General features: G+C 48.2%; 5 protein-coding genes across 5 annotated transcripts; 1 reads left to right on the top strand and 4 right to left on the bottom strand.

Moving 5' to 3' along the window:
• Window positions 1–142: 142 nt before the first annotated feature.
• Window positions 143–1,279, bottom strand: MGYG_03106 (glucose 1-dehydrogenase 2; the record flags this gene model as incomplete). The annotated part of the gene is made up of 5 exons (XM_003175534.1): window positions 143–386; window positions 452–635; window positions 709–836; window positions 897–1,077; window positions 1,141–1,279. 5 exons carry the CDS (start codon window positions 1,277–1,279, stop codon window positions 143–145), a joined length of 876 nt encoding a protein of 291 aa, XP_003175582.1.
• Window positions 1,280–1,664: 385 nt separating this feature from the next.
• Window positions 1,665–4,288, bottom strand: MGYG_03105 (CCCH zinc finger and RRM domain-containing protein; the record flags this gene model as incomplete). Its single annotated transcript, XM_003175533.1, has 5 exons — window positions 1,665–1,982; window positions 2,061–3,070; window positions 3,138–3,824; window positions 3,898–4,016; window positions 4,224–4,288. The coding sequence occupies 5 exons, from the start codon at window positions 4,286–4,288 to the stop codon at window positions 1,665–1,667; spliced, it is 2,199 nt and encodes a 732-aa protein (XP_003175581.1).
• Window positions 4,289–5,268: 980 nt separating this feature from the next.
• On the bottom strand, window positions 5,269–8,255 carry MGYG_03104 (elongation factor 2; the record flags this gene model as incomplete). The annotated part of the gene is made up of 6 exons (XM_003175532.1): window positions 5,269–5,286; window positions 5,352–7,127; window positions 7,194–7,849; window positions 7,925–7,982; window positions 8,058–8,073; window positions 8,248–8,255. 6 exons carry the CDS (start codon window positions 8,253–8,255, stop codon window positions 5,269–5,271), a joined length of 2,532 nt encoding a protein of 843 aa, XP_003175580.1.
• An 856-nt stretch (window positions 8,256–9,111) lies between these two features.
• On the bottom strand, window positions 9,112–18,817 carry MGYG_03103 (hypothetical protein; the record flags this gene model as incomplete). The annotated part of the gene is made up of 3 exons (XM_003175531.1): window positions 9,112–18,577; window positions 18,644–18,679; window positions 18,735–18,817. 3 exons carry the CDS (start codon window positions 18,815–18,817, stop codon window positions 9,112–9,114), a joined length of 9,585 nt encoding a protein of 3,194 aa, XP_003175579.1.
• Window positions 18,818–19,372: 555 nt separating this feature from the next.
• MGYG_03102 (membrane protein) lies at window positions 19,373–21,634 on the top strand (the record flags this gene model as incomplete). Its single annotated transcript, XM_003175530.1, has 6 exons — window positions 19,373–19,479; window positions 19,625–19,678; window positions 19,737–19,824; window positions 19,884–20,906; window positions 20,965–21,332; window positions 21,361–21,634. 6 exons carry the CDS (start codon window positions 19,373–19,375, stop codon window positions 21,632–21,634), a joined length of 1,914 nt encoding a protein of 637 aa, XP_003175578.1.
• Window positions 21,635–21,660: the final 26 nt, after the last annotated feature.

Genomic DNA, 21,660 nt, shown 5'->3' with positions numbered 1-21,660 from the left:
GCATTTGGCCTAGAGTTTTGGCTCATGACTGAACTTACTGAATAACTTTGGAGCCGAGTGAGCATGGATATATCATGTAGATCAGAATAATTTGAGATTTTACTGAGAAGTACTCATGTTTAGTGAACGAATTTTCCACCTTCTATGGAGCTAGAGAGCCTCCATCCACTGCAAGAGTATGGCCAGTTACAAAGCTAGCGTCTTCTGAAGCAAGAAACACTGCCACACTTGCTACCTCCTCCGCTTTAGCAAGCCGGGATTCAAATGGTTGCTTGTCCGCAAAGGAGGTACGTATGCCTTCTATGACTGGATTTCCGCTATCTTGAGGAGCTAGATCTTCCATCAATGGGGTCTGCACGAAGCCAGGGGCTATGGCATTTACATGGCTGTTTATTCAAGTTAGCCAAAGAGTCAAATTCCTATCAGGTTTCAGGAATATCAGGCTGCTCACATTCTATCAGCACCATATTCTAGGGCAACTGCTCTAGTGAGATTGACGACAGCTCCTTTAGAAGCAGAATATGCGCTACCACACTGTATTCCAACTAGACCCATTACCGACGCAGTATTGATGATCCAACCCCTGTCACCGGTGGAGGATGGTTCCTGAGCAAGCATCTGGGCAGCTGCATATTCTTCAAGGAAGAAAATGCATGTCAATATAATAGCGACATCATGGTATGTAGGTGAAATGGCTTTCCAACTCACTGCATCCTAGCCAGACACCTTTTCCATTCACCCCCATGATCCTATCCCAAGAATGTTCAGGAGTTTCATGGAGGCGTAGAGTTGGATCATGGTTATAATTAGGCCCAATACCGGCGTTATTCACCATACTATCAATAAATCGTGTTAGCTTTAAATAGGGGGCTGAAACCAAAGAGCGGCAGACGCACATATCCAGCCGCCCATACTCCTTCACACAGCCACTCACTAACGCCTTCACATCGGCATCAATCGAAACGTCTGTCTTAATAAATATCGACCTATGTGAGAAAGGTCCTCCCGAGACAGCCGGGTATTTTTCGTCCAGAGCTTTGTGAGTTGGTTTCAACAATTCTCCATCATTCGCTTTGGCTGTGGTGAATAAGCTGTATGTATTAATATGGATCGCAGTAGATATAATGAATCAATGACTACCTCTTGATTCCGGCGCCAGGTCAGCACATACTACATATGCTCCCTCAGCAGCGTATCGAAGAGCGATTGCACGACCGATTCCGTCGGAAGAGCCAGTGACAATGGCTATCTTGTTCTGGAGGCGAGCACCGGTAGCCATTTGTGAAGTGTTTACCGCAGTTAGTTCAAACAAGTTTAAGGGGCGATTCATGCAAATGAACCAAGGGGAAACAGTTTCATATAAGGACAATATCTAGTGAGACTTGTTTCTCCGGAGTGGACGATGCTATATATATAACTCTGTGGCTTGCTGCGGGGCACAGGCTTGATCATCCCGTATAAATTTAAATCTAGGATGCCAGAATCCAGGATGCCTCATGGTGAAAGAATCCCTAATAAGAAATGAAAACCACGAAACCGCCAATCGTTACATCAAAATGGCCAGACTTAAAAGGCCTATGAAGGGGGTGAAAGGGGATAGATTATTTGTAGAAATACAGTTGCTAGAATCCAAATTCAAGCCCGTTACTTCGTCAAAGTAAGTTTCATTCAGCCCAAGAATCATCCATTTCGGCCACGTCATAGTCGACCTCATGGGTTGGTTCTTTTTCCTGTGCAGCTGCGCCAGGCGCATTGCTATCCGCCATAGCGACATCATCGCTAGATTTCGGGACAGTGGCACCAGGTGGCTGTGTTGAGGGCTGCGGAGGGTTGGCAACCCAAGCGAACTCGACGTTACCGACAGATGGGATATCAGAGGGTCCATGGAATAGCTTTTCAGCAACATAACGGTCCTTGAAGGACACTACCAAGGCACCCGGGCGGTCCGGGCTAGGGTCAATACTCTCGTATTCTCCAATGCCCTGTATGTTGGTTAGTTGGTGTATGTTTAGCCAGACGACGAAAGTCTGCAGTTATTGAAAGACGTTAATTGTACTTACCAGAAGATATTGCCGTAGGGCCTCATCACGGTTGGTATCAAATTCTACCCCTGAGATTGCAACCTTTTTAGGACGGTTATCTAGGCGAATCACACCCCCACGACCACGGAACGCTCCACGGCCCCTAAATCCTCCTCTAAACGAAGGGTCGTATCCACGGCCCCGCGGGGCGAAACCACCTCTTCCACGGAAGCCGCCATAGCCTCGACCACGGCCACGGCCAAACGAAGATTCCGGTTGAGCGTTGGGGTCAATACCCATGCTCTTAGCCTCTGCTTCAAGAGATGCAAGCTGTGCCCGAAGAGAGGCAGTCTTGTCATTCGTTGGCGTTCCTGATTCAGGTGAAGCTGTATCTTTGCCCGCGCCCTTAGCTTCCAGCTTCTGCAACAGTTTGGCTTGTTCCTCTTTATGACGTTTAAGCAATTCTTCTGTCTTTTTCTTGTGCTCCAGAATTGCTTCTTCAGTCTCTTTTCGTTTCTTAATCTTTTCTTCATGGGCCTTCTGAGCCTCTGCCTGTTGTTTCTCAAAGGCTTCCATGTCGAATGACGGTTCATCGGCGGAGCTCTTCTTAAGCCCGTTGCTGTCACCTCTCGACTCTGTAGGTTTATACCAATAGACTTTTACAAATCTGTTGTCGAAGATGACTTTCGGACTCGACCATGCCCGATGAGCTGCATCGTACGAGTCATATTTGACCAGAGCTAGATGTTTGTATGGCTTCATGGTAACCTCCGTAATCTCGCCAAATTCGGAGAAAAATTCTCGAACAGTAGCCTCGTCAAATTTATCTTCTGGTATCTGTTCGACGACAATGGTTGTGATTCTTCTGTCCTCGTTAGGGCCGGCATGTGAGAATTCAGCCCGATTACGGCGCTGTGAGCCATGGCCTCCTCTGTCATTTCGGCCGCGGCCTCGTCCTCTGCCTCGATCACCACGTCCACCAGAACCATGTCCATTAGCTCCGTTTGCTGAATGTGGAGAAACAATGTTGGACTTTGTAGGATCGTACTCTGTAGTTGGTACATTAGCTGAAACTGAACATAGTGTAACGATGAAATCAACAATATTTTCTCATACCGTCGTCCTTTGATGGAGCCTGTCCATGCTGATATGGACAGGTGCTCCCCAGAACACAGAACCCCATATTATCGTAATTCTTACACCTCTCTGCAATCTTATTGGGGGGTGAGCCAGAAGGTTGAGATTGCCCATTAAGAGATGGAAGTGGTGGCATTGGCGGCATCCCTGGAATTTGAGGGAAGTTAATCCCGGACATGCTTAACATTTGCGCAATGGGATCATTTGGATTAAACGGTGGAAATCCAGGTTGGGGTGTACCCGGGCCACCGCGAAAACCGCCTGGCATATTCGGTGAATACCCTTGGCCATGTGGGCTTTGGGTTTGCCGGTTATCCCACCCACCAATGCCTCCCCGGCCGCGTCGACCACGGGCAGATTTGTGTGGCCTATCCGCATTTCTCTGATAAGGGCCTTGATCATCTCCCTGAGAGTCGTTAAATGTTCGCTTTCGCGCATTGAACTGTTGGTCGTTGTTGTCAAACCGAGCCAAACCTGGCTGACCCATGGCTCCTAGCTGGACTTGCGCAAATTGCGCCATCATATCTACATTTGGAGGTGGTTGACTGAAGGAGGCATCCTGGACGGGAGGTGGCAAATCAAGCTGTTGAGTGGTGTCAGGAAGGCCTGGCTGCTCAGGTTTTGGGTGGAACTTTTCAAAGATCTCATCGACAAAGGGAACAGTGTCTAGGTACAATCGGATAGTTAGCTATACCATGCACCTACAAACACGCGTATATTGAAAACATGGTTCACTCACTCTCTTTCAAAAAGTCCTCGAGGTTCTCAACTGACGCTTTCCTTATCTCATCATCTGGAGCATCCGTAGAAATCAAGGCAAGAACATAGTCGGCCAATACTTCCGAATCCGCATCGGAACTATTCCGGAGATACCAATCGCTGGTTAGCAATGCTAGCCTTCATAGTGAAATGGATGTTCATTTCATCTGAATAAAGAAAAGAGGGATGAACGGAAATTCTTCAAGTGGAAAAAGCGCCTCTTGTCATGATATTACACAGAGAACAGCCCAAGACTTGAAGTTCTTGACATATAGTACTATGATATATCATGTTGATGACACATACATATCTTCAAGTTTCTTCACAACCCAGGACTTGACCTCCGCGGCCTTCTCTTCAGTGAACTGCATCGTTGCACCTCTTTAAGTCACGCGCATTAAATCTGTTTTCACGTCTTCTGGTATCTCGTATACGCTCTTCAATGTCCTAGGATGGGTTCAGAGGTTTGAAGCACGGCGTATCGGAGTGGGGATGCGTTGGCCGGCTGATTCTGGGGTAATGAAATATCTTGAGCAATAGACCGGCTTCAATTTATCGTCTTAAAAAGGTATATCAAGCTTCCGAAAAACAGTTAGATGGCTGATTAACCTGGTTCTCGCAAATTGGTAATAGATTTAAGGTGGCTCGCGTAAGATATTGATGGTGCGTGCAGTCGTTCTGTAGCAAGTTCACTTCTTCTCATATAACTAACTAACATTGTCTTGAAGATGCAAAAAGCATCGCGCGCAAAAAGAGAGCTTTCTGATAGATTACATAATACAGCCCTATTTAGCGTGTTTAATCACGTGATATTTAAGTTCTGACTAAGCGAGATAGTGGACAGGGCAAAACGAAACTTCTTCACAAGAAGGAAGATTTGAGTACGAAGGAACTACTGGGATCGAATATCACTGATAACTCCTATGCATTCTTTGTGTCGACGTATGGGACCGTTTAAGATACACATGAGGGAGCTACCAGCTTTAAAAAAAAAGCAAAACACTTAACATTACAAAGGAAAGAAGACATGGATCAATCATAACTCTCGGCCACAACTTGGGGGATATTGGTCATCTCAAGGGCGATGGGAGACTAATCGAAATGCCTGACGCAAAACGGGGGTATGAAGAGGTTGTGGAGCGAGAGAGGCGGTCCTTTTTTAACTTTTTTTTTAACCCGTTCTTTTATTTCTCATTTCAAGTATGCCGCCGGGGAAGTGAAGGCTCTTGAGCACATGCAGGCCAATTTGGATCGTTGCTAAAGTGGTATTGTGAAAAAGGTTGCATAGGCTGCTCGGCATTGTGCTCTAAATACACAAAAGTGCTCTAAACATATCTTTGCGAGAAGGCGTTTACAACTTGTCGTAGTACTATGGCAATGGATTAGCAGTCGACTTTCAAGAATGATTCGTGGGGGACAAAGGGAAAAACTTACGTTGGTGTAGTCTGGAACGTTCTCCTTGATACCCTTGCGCTTTCGCATTTCGGTGACGATCTGACCGGGCTTGGTGGCTGGGTCGATAGCGGAGCCACCGGGGAGGAGCTGCCAGTGGTCGAAGACAGACTGGGGGAAAGCCTGGCCACCAGTAGCAGAGCGGAGGTCGGCAGGGAAACCGAAGGACTCGTTGACAGGGAGGTAAGCCTTGATGGTGAAGAGAGGAGTACCAGGGCGCTGCTCTTCGGAGAAGACGTGACCACGTCGTCGGGTAAGGACACCATAGATACCACCCATGGCTTGCTCTGGGACTTGGATTTCGACCAAGAAGACGGGCTCGAGGATACCGGGGTCGGCCAAAAGGGTAGCGGCCAACAAAACACGACGGGCAGTACCAATGATCTGACCACCACCACGGTGAATAGCATCGGGGTGAAGGGTGACATCCTGGATGTTGAAGCGAATAGCTCTCATTGGCTCTTCAGCAATTGGGCCTTCACGGGTAGCCCACTGGAAACCAGAGACGAAAGAATCCTTGATTTCGTTGAGGTACTGGACGGCCTTGGTCTGGTCAACGAGGACGTTGGCACCAGAGGTGTCTGGGCCAAAACACCAGATCTTACGGGCATCAGTGACATCCCACTCGTATTCATCAGCGAGAAGACGGGCACGGATCTTGATATCGTCACGGGGAGAGATCTTTCCGGCCTCAATAGCGAGGGAAACCTCCTCACCCAATGGCTGAGCAGTGACGTAGAGACGATTGTGTTTGTTCTGAGACTTAGACAAGGCAACCATGCTGGACTCAGAGCCGACGGTCTCACGGTAGGCGACGACAGGGTCAGAGATACGGAGGGGAACACCGGCGTGATCTTCCTCAAGATCCTTCAAGCAAATTTCCAAGTGAAGTTCACCGGCACCGGCAACGACGTGCTCACCAGACTCGTTGATCATGGTCAAGACGCAAGGGTCGGACTTGGAAAGACGCTTGAGACCTTCGACAAGCTTGGGCAGATCGTTGGCGTTCTTGACCTCGACGGATCGCTGGACGACTGGGGAGACAGAGAACTTCATGACCTTCAAGTTGTGGGCGGTTTCACTGGTGGTGAGGGTACCAGACTTGAGCAAGAACTGGTCGACACCAACGAGACCGACAATGTTACCAGCTGGGACATCCTCAATGGGCTCGATGAAACGGCCCATCATGAGAATGGTACGCTGAATAGCCTTGATGAAGAGATCATCCTTCTTTCCGGGAGTGTAGTTAGGACCCTGGATACGGACCTTAAGACCGGAGCGGACGGTACCAGAGAAGACACGGCCGAAAGCGTAGAAACGGCCCTTATCAGAGGTTGGCACCATCTTGGAGACGTAAAGCATGAGAGGACCCTTGGGGTCGCAATCACGGATACCAATGCAGGCTTCATCGTCAGATGGACCTTCATACAAGGTCTCGGCACGGTACTTCTGGGCAGTGACGGGAGATGGGAGGTTAAGGACCATCATCTCGAGAAGAGCGTCAGCAGCGGGAAGGAACTTTCTCATGACAATCTTAAGCAATGGCTTGCCCTCGAGGTCGCGCTCCTCAGCTGTGAGCTTGATCTCAAGCTTCTCAACGAGGGTGGCGATCTCATCCTTCTTGGAGTGAGTGATGGCACTGAAGATTCTGAAGATGGGGTCCAGGATGAACTGGTTGAAAGAACGCTCGAGGGTCTTGCCCTCGTATTCGCCGTTCTTGGTCCACTTCTTGGTCTTTGGGTTGAAGTAGTTGTCTCCCTGCGGAATACTATTAATATATAACTTCAGGGGCGAAGAATAAAGTGAGGATGGTGTTCAACCTACCCAAAGTCTGTCCATCATCTTATTCTTGTCAACACCGAACTTCTTGGCATATTTAGAAGCGAACTGACGGATGGTGAAAGCCCATCCGTGAAGACCGGAACCGAAAGCAACGGTACCCTTCTCTGGGTAGACCTGGACGTCACCGAGAGCCTTGTCAAGGTAGGTGGCGATGATGACGTTGACGGACTCAACGGTTCGGGAGAAGGACTGGTAAAGATCCTCCTTGGAGACCTGGAGCTCAAGAAGAGCACGGTCGACCTTGTTAATGATACAGACTGGCTTGATACGTTCAGAAAGAGCCTGTCGCAAGACGGTCTCGGTCTGGACACAAACACCGGAGACACAGTCAACGACGACGAGGGCACCGTCAGTGACACGGAGAGCAGCAGTGACTTCAGAGGAGAAATCGACGTGACCGGGAGAGTCAATCAAGTTGATCAAGAACTCGTTACCCTCAACTTTCTGGGGGATATCCTTGAGATCCTCCTCCTCGACAAGCTGGGCATAAAGAGAGATGGCAGTGGACTTGATGGTAATACATCTGTCCTGCTCGTCCTGACGGGTATCTGTGAAACGAGCTTCTCCGGCTTTGGCGGCCGAAATGATACCAGCACGCTGGACCAAAGAATCGGTAAGAGTGGACTTTCCGTGATCGACTGCAGTGGTGTTAGGTTAGCCGGAGCTCAAAAAGGGAAAAAGCGAGCACCGCACAATAGGGCGGGGATCTGTACCGTGAGCAATAACACACATGTTACGGATGTTGGCAGGACGGTCCATCAATTGACGGATCTACACGCGTAAGTTAGTCTGGCATGTCTCGAGATACCTTCTACTTTCATCCTGTTCTCAGGGATAGCTGCATACCTCCTCGATGGTGAAGCTGTTCCATGCCAAAATTGAATTAGTAATGTGTCCTCTGCAGAAAAAACATTTGGCGAAAACTGGTGAAAAGAATCAACCAGGAATGCGAACAGGGCCATGAAAACAGAAGACGAGGCTCCTATAGAGGCAATCTCTTCTCTCGCAAGCCATGGAGAGTCTGGATGTGACTTACTTGACCATCTTGGCGGTTGTTTTGGTGAGAAATGCCTTCGAGGCGGGGTGTCTTTTCTATCAACGGCGGGTGGCTTTGTGGCTTGATATTTATCAGGATCGAGAACAACTCGACCTGATCAAGCAACGTAGAGGGTAGAGACACACAAACGAAGAGGTGTCGCTAGATGGTGGTGATGGATGAAGACACCAGGGTGGGAGTTGGTGAAGAAGAGAAGAAGAGAGGAAGAGGAAGAAGAGGAGGAGGAGGAGGAGGAAGAAGAAGAGATTTTTTTCCGTCTCGCGCGCGGAAAAGAAAGAATGGCGGGGCTTGTGCGGTTTCTGCCAGCGGCCGAGGGCGGTAACCCAGAAGGGGAAGACACGCTGCTGATGTAAGCAAGTGCCCCGCACTAAGCCGGTCTTGGAAGTACCTCGGAAGTCACTTGGCACCAGCCGCAGGGCGGAAAGGTACTTGAGTGGTACTTAGTCAGCAGCTCTCGTCGGACACCAACCTCAGCGAGCGATGATTACATTGACTTCTATGACGACGATGACACTGTGCTATCACTGTTGACCTGCTCGAGACGGCTGGATGAGCTGGGTGGTAGCTGGAAGAGGCAAGGGAGTGCTGGCAGTTTCCATGGTAATTACACAATATCATTATTAATCGGAGACCTCGAAGGTCGTCTATTCTATACAAGGAAGCTGGAATTTTCACGCCAATAGCCACCCCCCCATGCATACATAGAACGCCGGAGTTAGGGTTTAAGCAAGTTAAGAAACGCACTAGCAGAAGAAAAGAGAGTTTTGGCATGCAGGTAGTGCAGCCAATGGTAGCTGCTGGCGGGAACAGCCAATATCCATGATAGCAAAAAAAAAAGGGCCATCATGACGAGCCGAGAATATTTGAATATGCATCCTCCACATCCTTTGCAACCTCCATCAGCGTGACGATGATTATCTGATGCATAAGATTGGGTAGTCGATCACGCTGCAGCCCAATCCATTCCAATGGTGGCGTGGCCTCTCCCATATCTCGAAGCTGGGGGGTCTCGATGATCGGTGGTGCTATCGCGGTATATGTATACCGAGACTGAGGGACATTCACCACAGCTGTAATCTTCTCTTGTCCGTTGTACTCGCCCGCTTCGCCTTCTCCCTTCGGTCCACCTGTGATCTGGACGGCCGCCTGGGGGAGTGGCTTGCCGAGTCTGGTTGCTAGGGCGCGAGAATGGGTACTCCACATGCCTCTGATGAAGGCGATGCGAGAGTAATTCCAGCCAACGTCAACTTTGCCCTCAAAGGAGCTCCTGAAAAGGTATTCGATATTGTTGGATGTAGCTAGTTGCCACGTTTCCATTAAAGAGAGCACTCGGGGAACCTTCAAGATGATTCCTCCTCGAGCACTGGTTGCACGGCTCACGATCTGGTCTACAGTCAAGTCATCTGCGTCTGCTGGCACTGAGCCGCCACCCACGCTAGAGAGTGCAACGCGGAGCTCTCCCAGCGTCAGCCCAAGGCCAGTATGTATCTTGCCATCCTGGATCCCAACAGAAAAGCGTGCCTCAGAGCCCAGTGCCTCCACTTTGAAGATCTGCGCGTCACGGAAGGTATTTGGGAACGCCCCAACTGTGACGGTATGTAGTTTGACCACGACAGTCGTTTGGAGGGAAATTGGCAGGCTCATATCATCCTTATCATTCTTGACTGTCGGCCTCGTCACTGGTTTCTGTGGAGCTACGCCGAGCGAAAGCTTTGTTCGGTGTAAGGCATCTTCAACCTCTCTTAGAGATTCATGGAATGCTTTGCTCTTTTCCCGTATCAAGCGTTGCAATGTCTGATACAGCCCTAGCCCCTGAGCAGCAGTAATAGTAGTGCAGAAAACATGTAGTTTGTCGCCCTCAAGCACGCTAACAAGGCGGTCGTTACTCTTTCCCTCATCTTCCCGGACATTATACATGAAAAAGTCGAACGAGGTCACGTCGGCTGCGATAACTGGTAGGTATTCAAACGATACATCTGCCTGCAGCTTGCCAATCCCAACTGCTGCCTGGATGAGAGGAGTGTGGCCAGCTGAGATCACTCCGCCAGGCCATTCGATCGACGTGCGTACCCTGAACTTCGAGAGCTCTACAAAGCCGGTCAACCGCCCTTCATTTATAATTGAAACGGTCTCAAAGCCAATACACAAGTTTTGCTCCCAATCAGACGTCTTCTTTGACGACAACCAAAGGTTCTGTATGGAAAATTCAGCTTTGCCTATCGTTTGGCCCAGATCGAGTTGTATGTCCAATGAGTCTATTGCCAACGTTGAGTTCCATGGGAACGCCCCGGCAGCTGCCATTTGCTGGTATCTCTGAACCATATACGCCTGGACTTCCGGGGATGGTTCTTGTGTTTGCACTGGTCGTTTGAAATGGTCGCTAGGTGGTTTCCAGATTTCCCGGAAGAGAAGGACGTCCTGGGCCTGCTTTGCATTCATATATAGTTTTGTTGGGCTGATTTTCAGAATAGCTGAAATACCGCTGCTAGAACTGACGTGTTTGCTGTTCATCATTGATACCACAATAGAATCCACATTAAAACTCGCAGTAGAGTCATTGGAATAGACATGTTTCACCGATGCCCGCAACTTGTTGAATGCTATCAACACGGCAAAAAATCTTCGTTGCTCCTCAGATTGCACTGTGTTGACCGTGATATTGACATCTTCAAAGCCAGCCGAAGCTTCCACCCGTGCAATAGGTTGGCAACTCAACGTGAATTCCTGTTTGCGGATCCAGAGTCCAATGCTCAGCTTGCAGCTACCAAGGATTGTCGTTGGGTCCATGGACATATCCTTCGGAGGCTTTTCGGTTTCTTCGGTTGTAATAGACGAGGTATCGGCTTCTTCCTTCACAGCAGATGGCTTTTCGGTTCCTTCATCCCTCTTTTCTTCTCTGCCCACTACATCCCGGATACTTGATGAGATCCGTGTAAGGAGAGGCATCACGCTTGGATGAAGTACGTTGGAAGAAGCTTCGACCTTTATTTCTGCTTCAAGAATTGGGGTATCTGCTTCTGAACCCTCGAACCGAATTTTTAAAGCCACGCCTGGGGCCCGAAGGGTTGCTGTGGACACAGAGTCGCCGGTCCAGGCTTGTCCGTATCTGAAATCTGTCGAGCCAATGCTGCTCCTATTGCTTGGGGGGCGTGGGGTAGTATCACCAGCACCATGCCTTTCTTGCAGTGTGACAATAGCTCCATCAAAATTAGTATCAATGAAAACGGAATCCAATTGCTTAAACCCGAGAGATTCCTTTCCCACTTTAGGGTTCTCACGGAATTCAGTGGTCCATAATGACTTAGCCTCACGGACTCTTTCAACGGCAGATGCCATTGACTTTTGAAGGTGACTAGCTGGAATAATAAAGTCCGACGTAGTCCGTAAATCAAGGGCTTTCCCAGCAGCATTCAATGTCACTTTCCATTTAGACTTGACAGACACAAATGAAACGTTGAACACCGCCTCTGGAAGTAAGGCAGAGTTTTGGGATCTTCTCTTTTTGTCGTGAGCGACCGGTACCATCTGTAGCTGCATCTGTTGAATACGCAACCTTGCGGCGTTGATTTCCTTCGTCGTAAGCTCGACTTTACGGATGGAAAAAACGAGATCTTCTGCATCAGCTTCATGGCGAGGGGCGGGATTGTCAATTTTGCGAGAGGAGGTGTTTTCTAAAACCAGCCAGCTAATTTGAATGTTGGAGAGCTCAACAGAGTACGTGGCATTCAAAAAATCGGACGATTCTTGACTGTCATCATCAAGAGCGATAGGTTCGGTGGGAGGGGCGGCGGTATGGGTTATCCTTTTATGTTTCCGTCGTAGGAATGAGAGCCTGCGACTTTTTCTCAGGCGTGCGATATCCTGAGATAAGTCTATTGTCTTTATGCCTTCTTGTAAATGAGCGATAATATCAAGTACAAGAGACGCTGTCTCGGCGGACATACCAATCTCAAGCCCTGAGCTCCTCAGATGAAATAATCGCATGGTTTTCCCGTCTGGCAAATCTTTGAAAGATCCGGAAAACTGAGCACCAAAGGCAACTTTTCCGTATGTAAAGCTATCATACATGTTTGTCCTCTGAACATTGACGCTAATTTGGGCCACGATAATATTGAATTCTGGCCGGGAATTGCGAATCCCTTGAATCGGAGAATTTTCGACATGCACCTGAACAGATTTAAATTCAATGTTCATATCTGCGGTGTGATCTTTGGTTCGTAAACCAGGGGAAGACGCATGAGTATTAATTCCAGCTAGCGTGAGCCGTACTTGATACACGGGTCCTTTCTTTTCGGTCTTCTTTTTCGTTGGCTGCGCAGATTTACCGTTCGCCAAAACCTGCTCGAGATGTGATTGCAAGGCTTTTCCGTCATGGCTTAAATCGCCAATGAAGTGGGATAATTCGGGACCATTAAGGGCACCGAGCAGGTTTTGCACGGCGCTCACATCCAAATGTAGAATTTCAACGGTGGTATCTGCATCTATGATTATCGGGTTGGTTGTCATATCCAATCGTACTCTCCCATTAATGGGTGGAATTGCCGTCGAACATAAAACTCGTAGGTCTCCATCCTTGTTCGAATGGATTTTGTGAATGTTATTCTTGATATCATAATCCACCTCAAATTTCATATGGCCAAGAGGCGTGACAGATAGCCTTGCCACGTTTCCTTCAATCGTGTAAGCAACTGATGGAAGGAGAGAAAGGCGGATTTGGTATTCATCAAGGAAAGTTGCAACGTGAAAGTAGTGGATTTCTTCCCTAGAAGATGTCGGTGTAGTTCGTCCTTCCAACCTCGTGTCTAAAAAGGAAATCATTTTCAAAGTCTGCTTGACTTCGTCTTCAACCACACGGTCTGCCACATGGATTAGCTCAAGGGGGTTCTCAGTCAGTTGGTATCTTAGCTGGCGACAGGTTGCGGCGCATTTCCAGTCATGCTCTAGAATCGCGTTGCGCTTTTGTGACTGGCGTGACACAAATATATTTGGGCTATGAAATTCCCATTCCATGAGAGGGCTTGAGTGGCTGATAAGCCGAGCAGAGGACAGCTTGGAAGCTAGCATGGCGCTTATCGTTTCTCCAGCCAGCTTTGAATTTGGTACGTGAATGATAGATCCTTTCATCCCCTGTCCTATCAGTTCAATCTCCAGGTTGATTCCATCTACCCAGACAGATCCTTTATCCGCAATAAGTAGGACATGAGTTTCAAATTGGATTTCATGTTCAGCTTTAACACCGTGCCTTGATTTGCTCGTTTCCTCCCTCTGGAGGGTAGTTGCCTTGGGCCCGAGATTATCATTGCTCTCCAGAATTTTTTCAATGACCTGGCATAATTCCCAGTTCAATTGTAAATATGCATTAGAACAATGATTTTGTATTATCAGTAGCCCATCCTTTCCAGTAGATGATGGATCTTGACTTTTAGCTCCAAAACGTATTGTAGTTGACATATTCTCCACTCGGAAGCCGTTATGTCGCGGGCCCCGACCCATTGAAAGATGAACTGATCCAAGATATATAGCTGCATCAATCGCTTTCAGTTGGTCGACTGCCCCGTCAGTCGTGGCATCTTCACCCCAAAGGGCCTTAATAATGAGATTCTTTTCGACAGGGGCTAATTCCCACGCACGCCAAGTTTCAAAGACTGATAGGATGGCGTCTTTAGCATCTTCAGGATAGGAAACCTCGGATTTTTGGCATTCCCTTCGAAGGTTTCCCCGTTGCTCGGGAGTAATTGATTTGTATATATTCCGAATCCTCGATATGATCTTCCAAGCATCTTCGAGCCTTAGGTGTGGCTTTGTGGCCCTCAAAGCATCCGATAGAAGTGTCATGAAATGCGGCTCTGGCATGGCCACGCCAATCTTTGTGAGATAATGGACAAGATAAAGAAGACGGTCTTCATGGGCTTCGTAAATTCGTTGGAAGGTAGCTGACAGAGACTCGGCCATCTTCACCGTTCGATTTAACACAGGCTCAACTCTCCCAACTGTTTCATTTGATAACACCAGATCAATATTTTGAACCTGGAGACGGGACTTTATGTTTGTATTCCCAAAAAACCAGAAGTCTACATCAGATATTTTGCACACGCATAACCTGAGGTCCGAATGCGCTTCCACGTTTTCTTCTCTAACAGTGACCATCAAGGAGCGTATTGCCACGTGGGCTGTGAATGATTTTTTGGGGTTCATAGAGTCTGCGGTATCCAGAGAGGAGGCCTTTTCGCGGATTAAAGCCCTAATATTGGAGAGATCGATGTGGAATTGGTCTCTGAAAGGGCCAGTCGGCCGGCCAGACTTTAAAAGGGAATTGAAAAATCGTATACGGCACGAAGGAAGTTCAATTGAAAAAGTCGATACTTTTTTTATTTTCTTGCTGGCAGACTTTTGCGCTGCAAGCGCAGCGCTAGTCACCTTTGCTTGAAATGCATCGAGAATCTCAAGAGGGTTACGTGGCTGAATTGAGTCTATAAGTGAGGCCACGGCGCGCACTGCTTCTACTGAGACGAATCCAGACAAGCCAGGTGCCATGGTGCAATTAATATTTGTCTGAGCTCCCCCAAGAAACTCGTCAGCGTAAGAACGTCCAAAGCCAGCTTTCAGAGCTTGATTTTTGCTAATAAAAACCTCAGATCTCGATGGCATGGATGGAACGTTCGTCTCGTCAAGCTGAACATTATAGAAAGAGAAGTTTGGCATTGCCCATGTTGTAGAGAAGTGTCCGGCACGACAGCCCTGGGTAACATATTGGTCAGGGGTAGGATTTAAACTAGAAGTTAGGGGTATGGTAGCCGCGACAGGAAATTCTTCCAGCAGAGATTTATGTGGTGTTTGGTTAGGTTCAGAGCCTGCTAGAGATTGAAGAGGTTCGGGCATTGAAGGAACAGGCATTGTGGGAGGGATAAAAGAGGGATACGTATTGTCCCTAGCAGCGACTTCAAGCTCATTAAAAACAAGCCATGGAGTACGGTGGGTCCGCGAGTCATGCTTCCTAATATGATTCTGCTGTAGAGAACGAAAATGTTCAAAATCTTCTCTTTTTCCCATTGTGCTAACCCTAATTGCTGTGCGGAAGTAGGCATAGGTTTTGACTGGGTTTTGAGGTATATTGTCTGTGGATACTGATGTCCGATCCACGACTGCGAAGACTATGTCGGGAACGGTGGCATTGACGAATAATGACATTTTCAAGCCACATCGATCATTGAATTCCACATCGACGGTCCCCGTGCTGAATAAAAATGCGGACTTTTCTGCCACAATCCACACTTTGATAGATTTCACATTTGCGCGCAGGAAAGTAACATCATACACACCGGTCTGTATGGGAGGCAAGGCATTCTCATCGTCATCGAATGAGAAAGCTAGAGACTCAAACGCCGATTTGGCAGATTTTATGAACGAGGGAGAACATTCCCCAGCGATAGATCCTACTTGAAAATCCCAGTTGCAGGCGTATGTGGGCTCTGTGGGTGGTAGCCCAAAGAGTCGGTGGCCAAAAATGGCAAGCCCATTGATATAAAGTTGAGGCCTAGACCGGACGGGGGCGGTGCCTGGCTTTTCCGACAATACAGAAACTTCCAGGGGAGATAATGAGCAATGGAAATCCATGTAGTAGTTGGTGAATCTCACATCCAAATCCAGATTTGTTGCTTTTAATGCAAGGCTCTCGTGTCTGTCGTATAATCCGGTGGGAAGGAGAACTTTGATATCCTCAGCTGCAATGTGAAGAACAACATCAAGACCATTGGTATGAGGTGCAGGGTTGGACCCGTAATTGCCCTGCGTCGTCGAATCGACTGCTGCCCTATGTTCCTCGAATGTCTTAAAATGAATAGTCCTACCAAAGTAATTTTCATTGACATCGAGGAAGTTCTTCAGGACAAACCCATAGAGGTAAAGGTACGGTGCAGTGCCAGATAGGTTGACAATTGCAACATCCGTCAATTTTGGTGATGTTATACTATGCCAGGAATAGCTTCCGTCGATTTTGAGGGTGTCCAATCCACCAATAGGTCGATTATCCAAAAACGTACGTTGGGTATTCCATAGGGGCGTAGAGAGTTTCAAGTCACCATTTGAGGCTTGGATATCGAATGTAGCAACGTTACGGCTAGCCCTATGATGAATAACTGGGACTCCCACACGGGCAGTTAATATTTCTCCTTCGATAATCAGGAACGAATTATCGTCAAAGTCGGAAGGGTTATTTATAATGTTCAAATCATTCACGTTTACCATGAGCTTGAAATCAAGAAAAGCGAAGGAAAGTTGGTATTTAATCGGGACGAAAGTATAATATTCCTGTAAAGGCCCCGACGTCCAATCTGAGATGAGGTCGGTAAGTAGAATAAGGTGATCCCATAGTAAGAAAAGTTCCATATTGGTACTTTCTACGTCGACAGACCAGTTGTGCAGGCTATTCCATCGGAGAGGATTTGAGAGATCACAGGAGATGATCTGACGTTCACTTTGCCACAACACTCCATGATTCACGCTTGTGGTCATTTTGGTTTGGCGCAAATCAATATCAACTTTGTTGCAATATCCATGTCTACTGGCAAACATTGCCATTGAATAAACGATGGTGGAGCCGGGGCCTGCCCGGAGAGATAGCCAACCGAAAGGTCTAATATCCGGCCCTTGGGTCCCTGTATTGTCAGCTTCATTACCTCGAGAGCGGTCTTTCTCTTTTTTCTTCAATCGAGACGCTCCTCGTGAACGATCTGCCCGGCCTCTCCATTGCCAATCTTTTGACGCTTCCCTTGTGGGTATACGGAGCATGGTAGTTTCTTCAATGAGAATATTTAAAACAAAAGTCGTGCTCTGCCTTAGTTCTCCAGGCTTTAGCATGGGCGTAACGTGTGAGTCCCGGTACGAATTTGGCACGAAGACGCTTTGGAGATTGACCCGTTCACGGTCTGCCCACGGCCCGTAGTTAAGCAGACCACCACGTATGGTTAAGTCCATGCCCCATTCAGGGGCTTCTGCACCATTAATATTATGGGGGGTGGACTTATCCGACGGATCAGGTTTGGCACCCGCTATTCCAACAAGGCCCCCAATGTCCCAGTAATAACGAAAATGTATACTGGGGGAGTCCAACAGTGTTGAGAAACGTCCATACTCTATTGAGTTCCACCCTTCATAGTCGTCTTGCTCTTCCTCGTCAAGGTAGCGTGTCAAACCTAGCCAGCCATCTTGATGGACCGCTCTAGAAACAGGTCTGTCTCGTTCATCATGTCTGGGGTGAAATGATTCTACAGAGCGTTGAAAATAAGGAACCAAATCACGAATGCTGGTCCATACTCTGTGTCTGTGATCGCGATACCGTCTATGTAAGCTGCGCATATAGCCACGGTTTCTAGATTCCTCTTCGTCTGGAGCTTCCATTTCATGAACCGCAGCCAATTGCGACTGTCTGTAGTCCGGATTAGGTTTCATATGTATGACAGGATGGGAGAGGTCATATTCAAATATTTGTCTATAAACGTCAAGAGGGCCAGAGCGCCCGGCATCGATTTTTCCGACAGCCTTGTCAAAAGTCAAGGTGAGTATGGTTTTTGTATTCTCGTTACCCAAAGCCAATGCCCCTTTGTGACAATCCATGGATATCGGGAAAAATGAAAAGATCTGCGGCTCCGCGGACTCTTCTGTATTCTGGGGTATAGAAGAGTTTCTAGTGCTTAGTGACGTCCTCGGTTTTTGTGAATTGGTTTCTTTCCTGGAGGAAGGAGTTAAAGGGTCGGAAGGACTTGAAGCGGCCACTTCATCGACATTATCGTTCTTGGGGCCCGGGTTCTCTTGTTGCGCATTCTCTCTGTCTCCCACTACTGACGAGGCACTTGCCCCGTCAGGAGGCGGTACAAGTCCAAATCCCGCGAGAATCGAGTCATAGGCAGGACTCCTGTTATACACAAACCACTCTAGGCCATTGAGAGTGACTTCTATCCGGGCTGGCGTTTCTTTTTTATGCTCTGCGCCATTATCCCTGTTTTCGTCCTGACCGTTTGCGCCCGCGGTCTCGCTCCGCGGCGGTTTCGATTTGCATTTCACATGGGATGTATCTACTGGCAGCTCTGGTCGAGACCAGAACCGCCAGGTAAGATAGCCAGTTTGGACATGAATGGTCTCGTTTTCTCCATGATATCGAATCCCTTTGAAAAATATTCGGCCGGCCAGTAACGATATTTGGAGCGCATGTATGTCTATATAGACCCGATAGTAATGCCAGGTATAGGCACGGATGGCGTAGGATACCAGAGTCGCAAACAGCCGGTTGAAATAGAAAAGGAAGAAGAGAGTTCTATTATATTAACGGTCAGCGGTCAAGAATCCTAGTATACCCTCTGCGGAGGCCATCAAAACGTACAGAACTCCGCTCACAATCAGCTCAATGAGGAATACCCTGTATTGACGAGTATTAGCAACAAATCCACCACGCAGGCAGGCAGGCAACGCACCAGTTGAATCGAGGGACCGGCGTAAGCGACTCCGGGGTCAGCTTGCCGTCCGCAATCGGGTGCAGTGGTGAGTAGGAGGACATTGGTCATATGCATCTCGAACGGCTCAGCGCATAGCCAGCAGCGGATTAATGACATAAATAGCGTGCCGTGAAGCAGCACCATCGCATAATTAGGCCATCGGAATGCTCTGGCGGCCGTTTCAAGTGTTTACCAAGCCCGTACGGCGTTGTTTTTGCTGTCGTCGTCGTCGTCGTTTAGTTGAAGTCGCTGGTTAGAGAGAGAGCGAGTGGAGAAGGGGCCGAGCTCCGCGACGTCACGCGTTTTCCTTTTTTTTTTTTTGGGTTCTTCGACCAAACAACGATCTAGAAGCTCTGCCAGGGAGCTTCGCATGCTTGTCTCCAGGCAACGTCTTTCTCCTATATATCTTGCTGCCTTCGCGAGCCCAGCTTCCCAGCGACAGGGAAGAGACTGAGCAGTGCTGAGGCGCAAAGACGTTCTCCAGGACAGCTGCGTTTGCTTTGTTATATTTGACACTTGCTGGTCTCAGATGACCAAAGGCGACTTCTCGTGGATGTGAACGACGATGGTATCTTGACCAACACTACCGCTGTCGCATAGCAACAAGAGACACCACGATGACGCTCTTCAGCTCGAACGCCGGAGGTACAGGCTCCAGCCTGGCTAAGGCTGCTATTATCGTGGCCGGCGTGGCCTCGCTGATGGCCTCTCTCATCTCGTTACTGTACGTTCCGCCCTTTCTTGTCTGCCTACATAGGCTGTGTGTAACTGACATGTATCGAATCTCCCAGGTCCATATGGCTTCAGACGTGAGCTCTACCAAGTACTTCTATGCCTACTGTCGAGTCGGTTACTGAAAAGTGTTATAGCAAAAACTACCGGAAACCTCTCCTCCAGCGATACGTCGTCAGAATACTCTTGATGTCAGTGAAAAAAGGTCTACCGGTTTGAAGCTTGAATGTCTTGCTGACACTCTGTCAGGGTACCTATATTTGCGATATCATCTTGGACAAGCATAGTTTCGTTGAAAGCAGCAGCCTGGGTTGCGCCTATTCGAGATATTTATGAAGTATGTGTGCTGCCTTTCCAGGTCAAGGTGGGAATTATTTGGCTAATTTCCGTCTATAGGCGTTTACCATCTATACCTTTTTCCAGCTACTGATCAACTTCCTCGGAGGGGAGAGATCACTCATCATTATGACCCACGGCCGTCCTCCAATTCAGCACACCTGGCCCCTCAATAAATGCCTCTCAAAGATAGATATATCCGACCCTTACACCTTTTTAGCAGTGAAAAGAGGGATCTTGCAGTACGCATGGCTCAAACCGATCCTTGCGTTAGTTACCATCATTCTTAAAGCAACCGGTACCTTTCAGGAGGGCTACATTGGCCTCTCCTCTGGCTACCTGTGGGTTGGAATCATTTACAACCTAAGCGTCACAATCAGTTTATATTCACTTGCCTTGTTTTGGATCATTATGAATGATGACCTCAAGCCTTATCGACCAGTCCCAAAATTTTTGAGCGTCAAGCTCATCATATTTGCATCTTACTGGCAAGGATTCTTTCTTTCTATCCTTCAGTTCCTAGGAGCGATTCCTTCTGGGCCTGAAGGGTACTCTCCGAACAACATGGCGGCTGCAATTCAGGATTTGTTGATTTGCTGCGAGATGCCAATCTTCGCGTTCATGCACTGGTATGCGTTCTCATGGCATGACTACGCAAATGCATCGATCTCCTCCGCTCGAATGCCGGTGAAATACGCGATTCGCGATGCATTCGGGGTAAAAGACCTCATCGAGGACACCAAGGAGACTTTCCGTGGTGAAAAGTACCAGTATCGGTTTTTTGATTCAGAAACAAACGTCATTGCCCATGAGGAGTCCCGATCACGAATGGCTCGCGTGATGGACGGCATGCGATACGAAAGAGGAGGAAAGGCAAAGTATTGGATCCCTAAGCCTAAAGAGGCGAATAGCCGCACACCACTTCTGGGACCTGAATCGTCATCTCAGAGGACATCTCATGCCAGTTCGAGCCGGATAAGGGACGAAAACAAGCGATCTTACGATATCGACGAGCCCACTCTTAACGAAGATGATGAAATTATTTTTGCCAATGCACGGAAACTAGAATTCGGCGACTGGAACGTACGTAGCCACGGTCTTTGATTAAGCTCCAGATTGAACTCTACTAACTATAATATAGTACCCCGTCATAACAACAAACGAAGTATACAGAGAGCAGGTATGGCAGCACTCTCGTGCATCCATGTACTCAAGCCGACAAGGATCAAGTGAAGGAAACCAGATAAAGCGGTCTGCCAACCGCCAGAGCAGGCATCAGCCTCCTGCAGAAGTGCAGTCCAACTCATCATCTAGTAACGTCAAGGCAGACAAGGGCAAACAGCCGGCCGCTCTGACCAGAGGGTCAAGCCGGATAAGCCAATTGAGCAGCTCTTCCCGCCAGCTTGCAGACTTGGTCGATGATGCAGACGAGGTCGCAACTCAGAAGGTAAATGATCAACTTCCTCGTGATACCGTAACACGAGGTTACGCACAGGAACAGCAATCCATGTGAGTTTCCCCAGAGATAAAAGAAAAGAGAGGGCGGAGAGAGATCCCTCGATTTAGAGACTGTTGCCACTCACATTCGAGGCACCAGGAACAACACTACACACCACGCTAGTAGTAAGGGATCGCAGTTGCAACCAGACCAAGGCGAAACCCCTGAATATTCTAATTATAATATTGATCACGACACGCATGATCACTCCAGCGGCTTCCAGCATGAAGGATCCAGGCCGGGACCTGAGGAGTACGGCGGCGTTTTTGACGATGAACATGATGCCTGGAACACCTCTGGTGCCACCAAATAACTAGACGGTTACACATTTGGTGCATA

Source organism: Nannizzia gypsea, genomic scaffold (assembly GCF_000150975.2).
Source record: "Nannizzia gypsea CBS 118893 supercont1.2 genomic scaffold, whole genome shotgun sequence".
In the NCBI taxonomy this organism is placed as follows: Eukaryota; Fungi; Ascomycota; class Eurotiomycetes; order Onygenales; family Arthrodermataceae; genus Nannizzia; species Nannizzia gypsea.
This window is presented reverse-complemented; position numbering and strand designations above follow the sequence as displayed.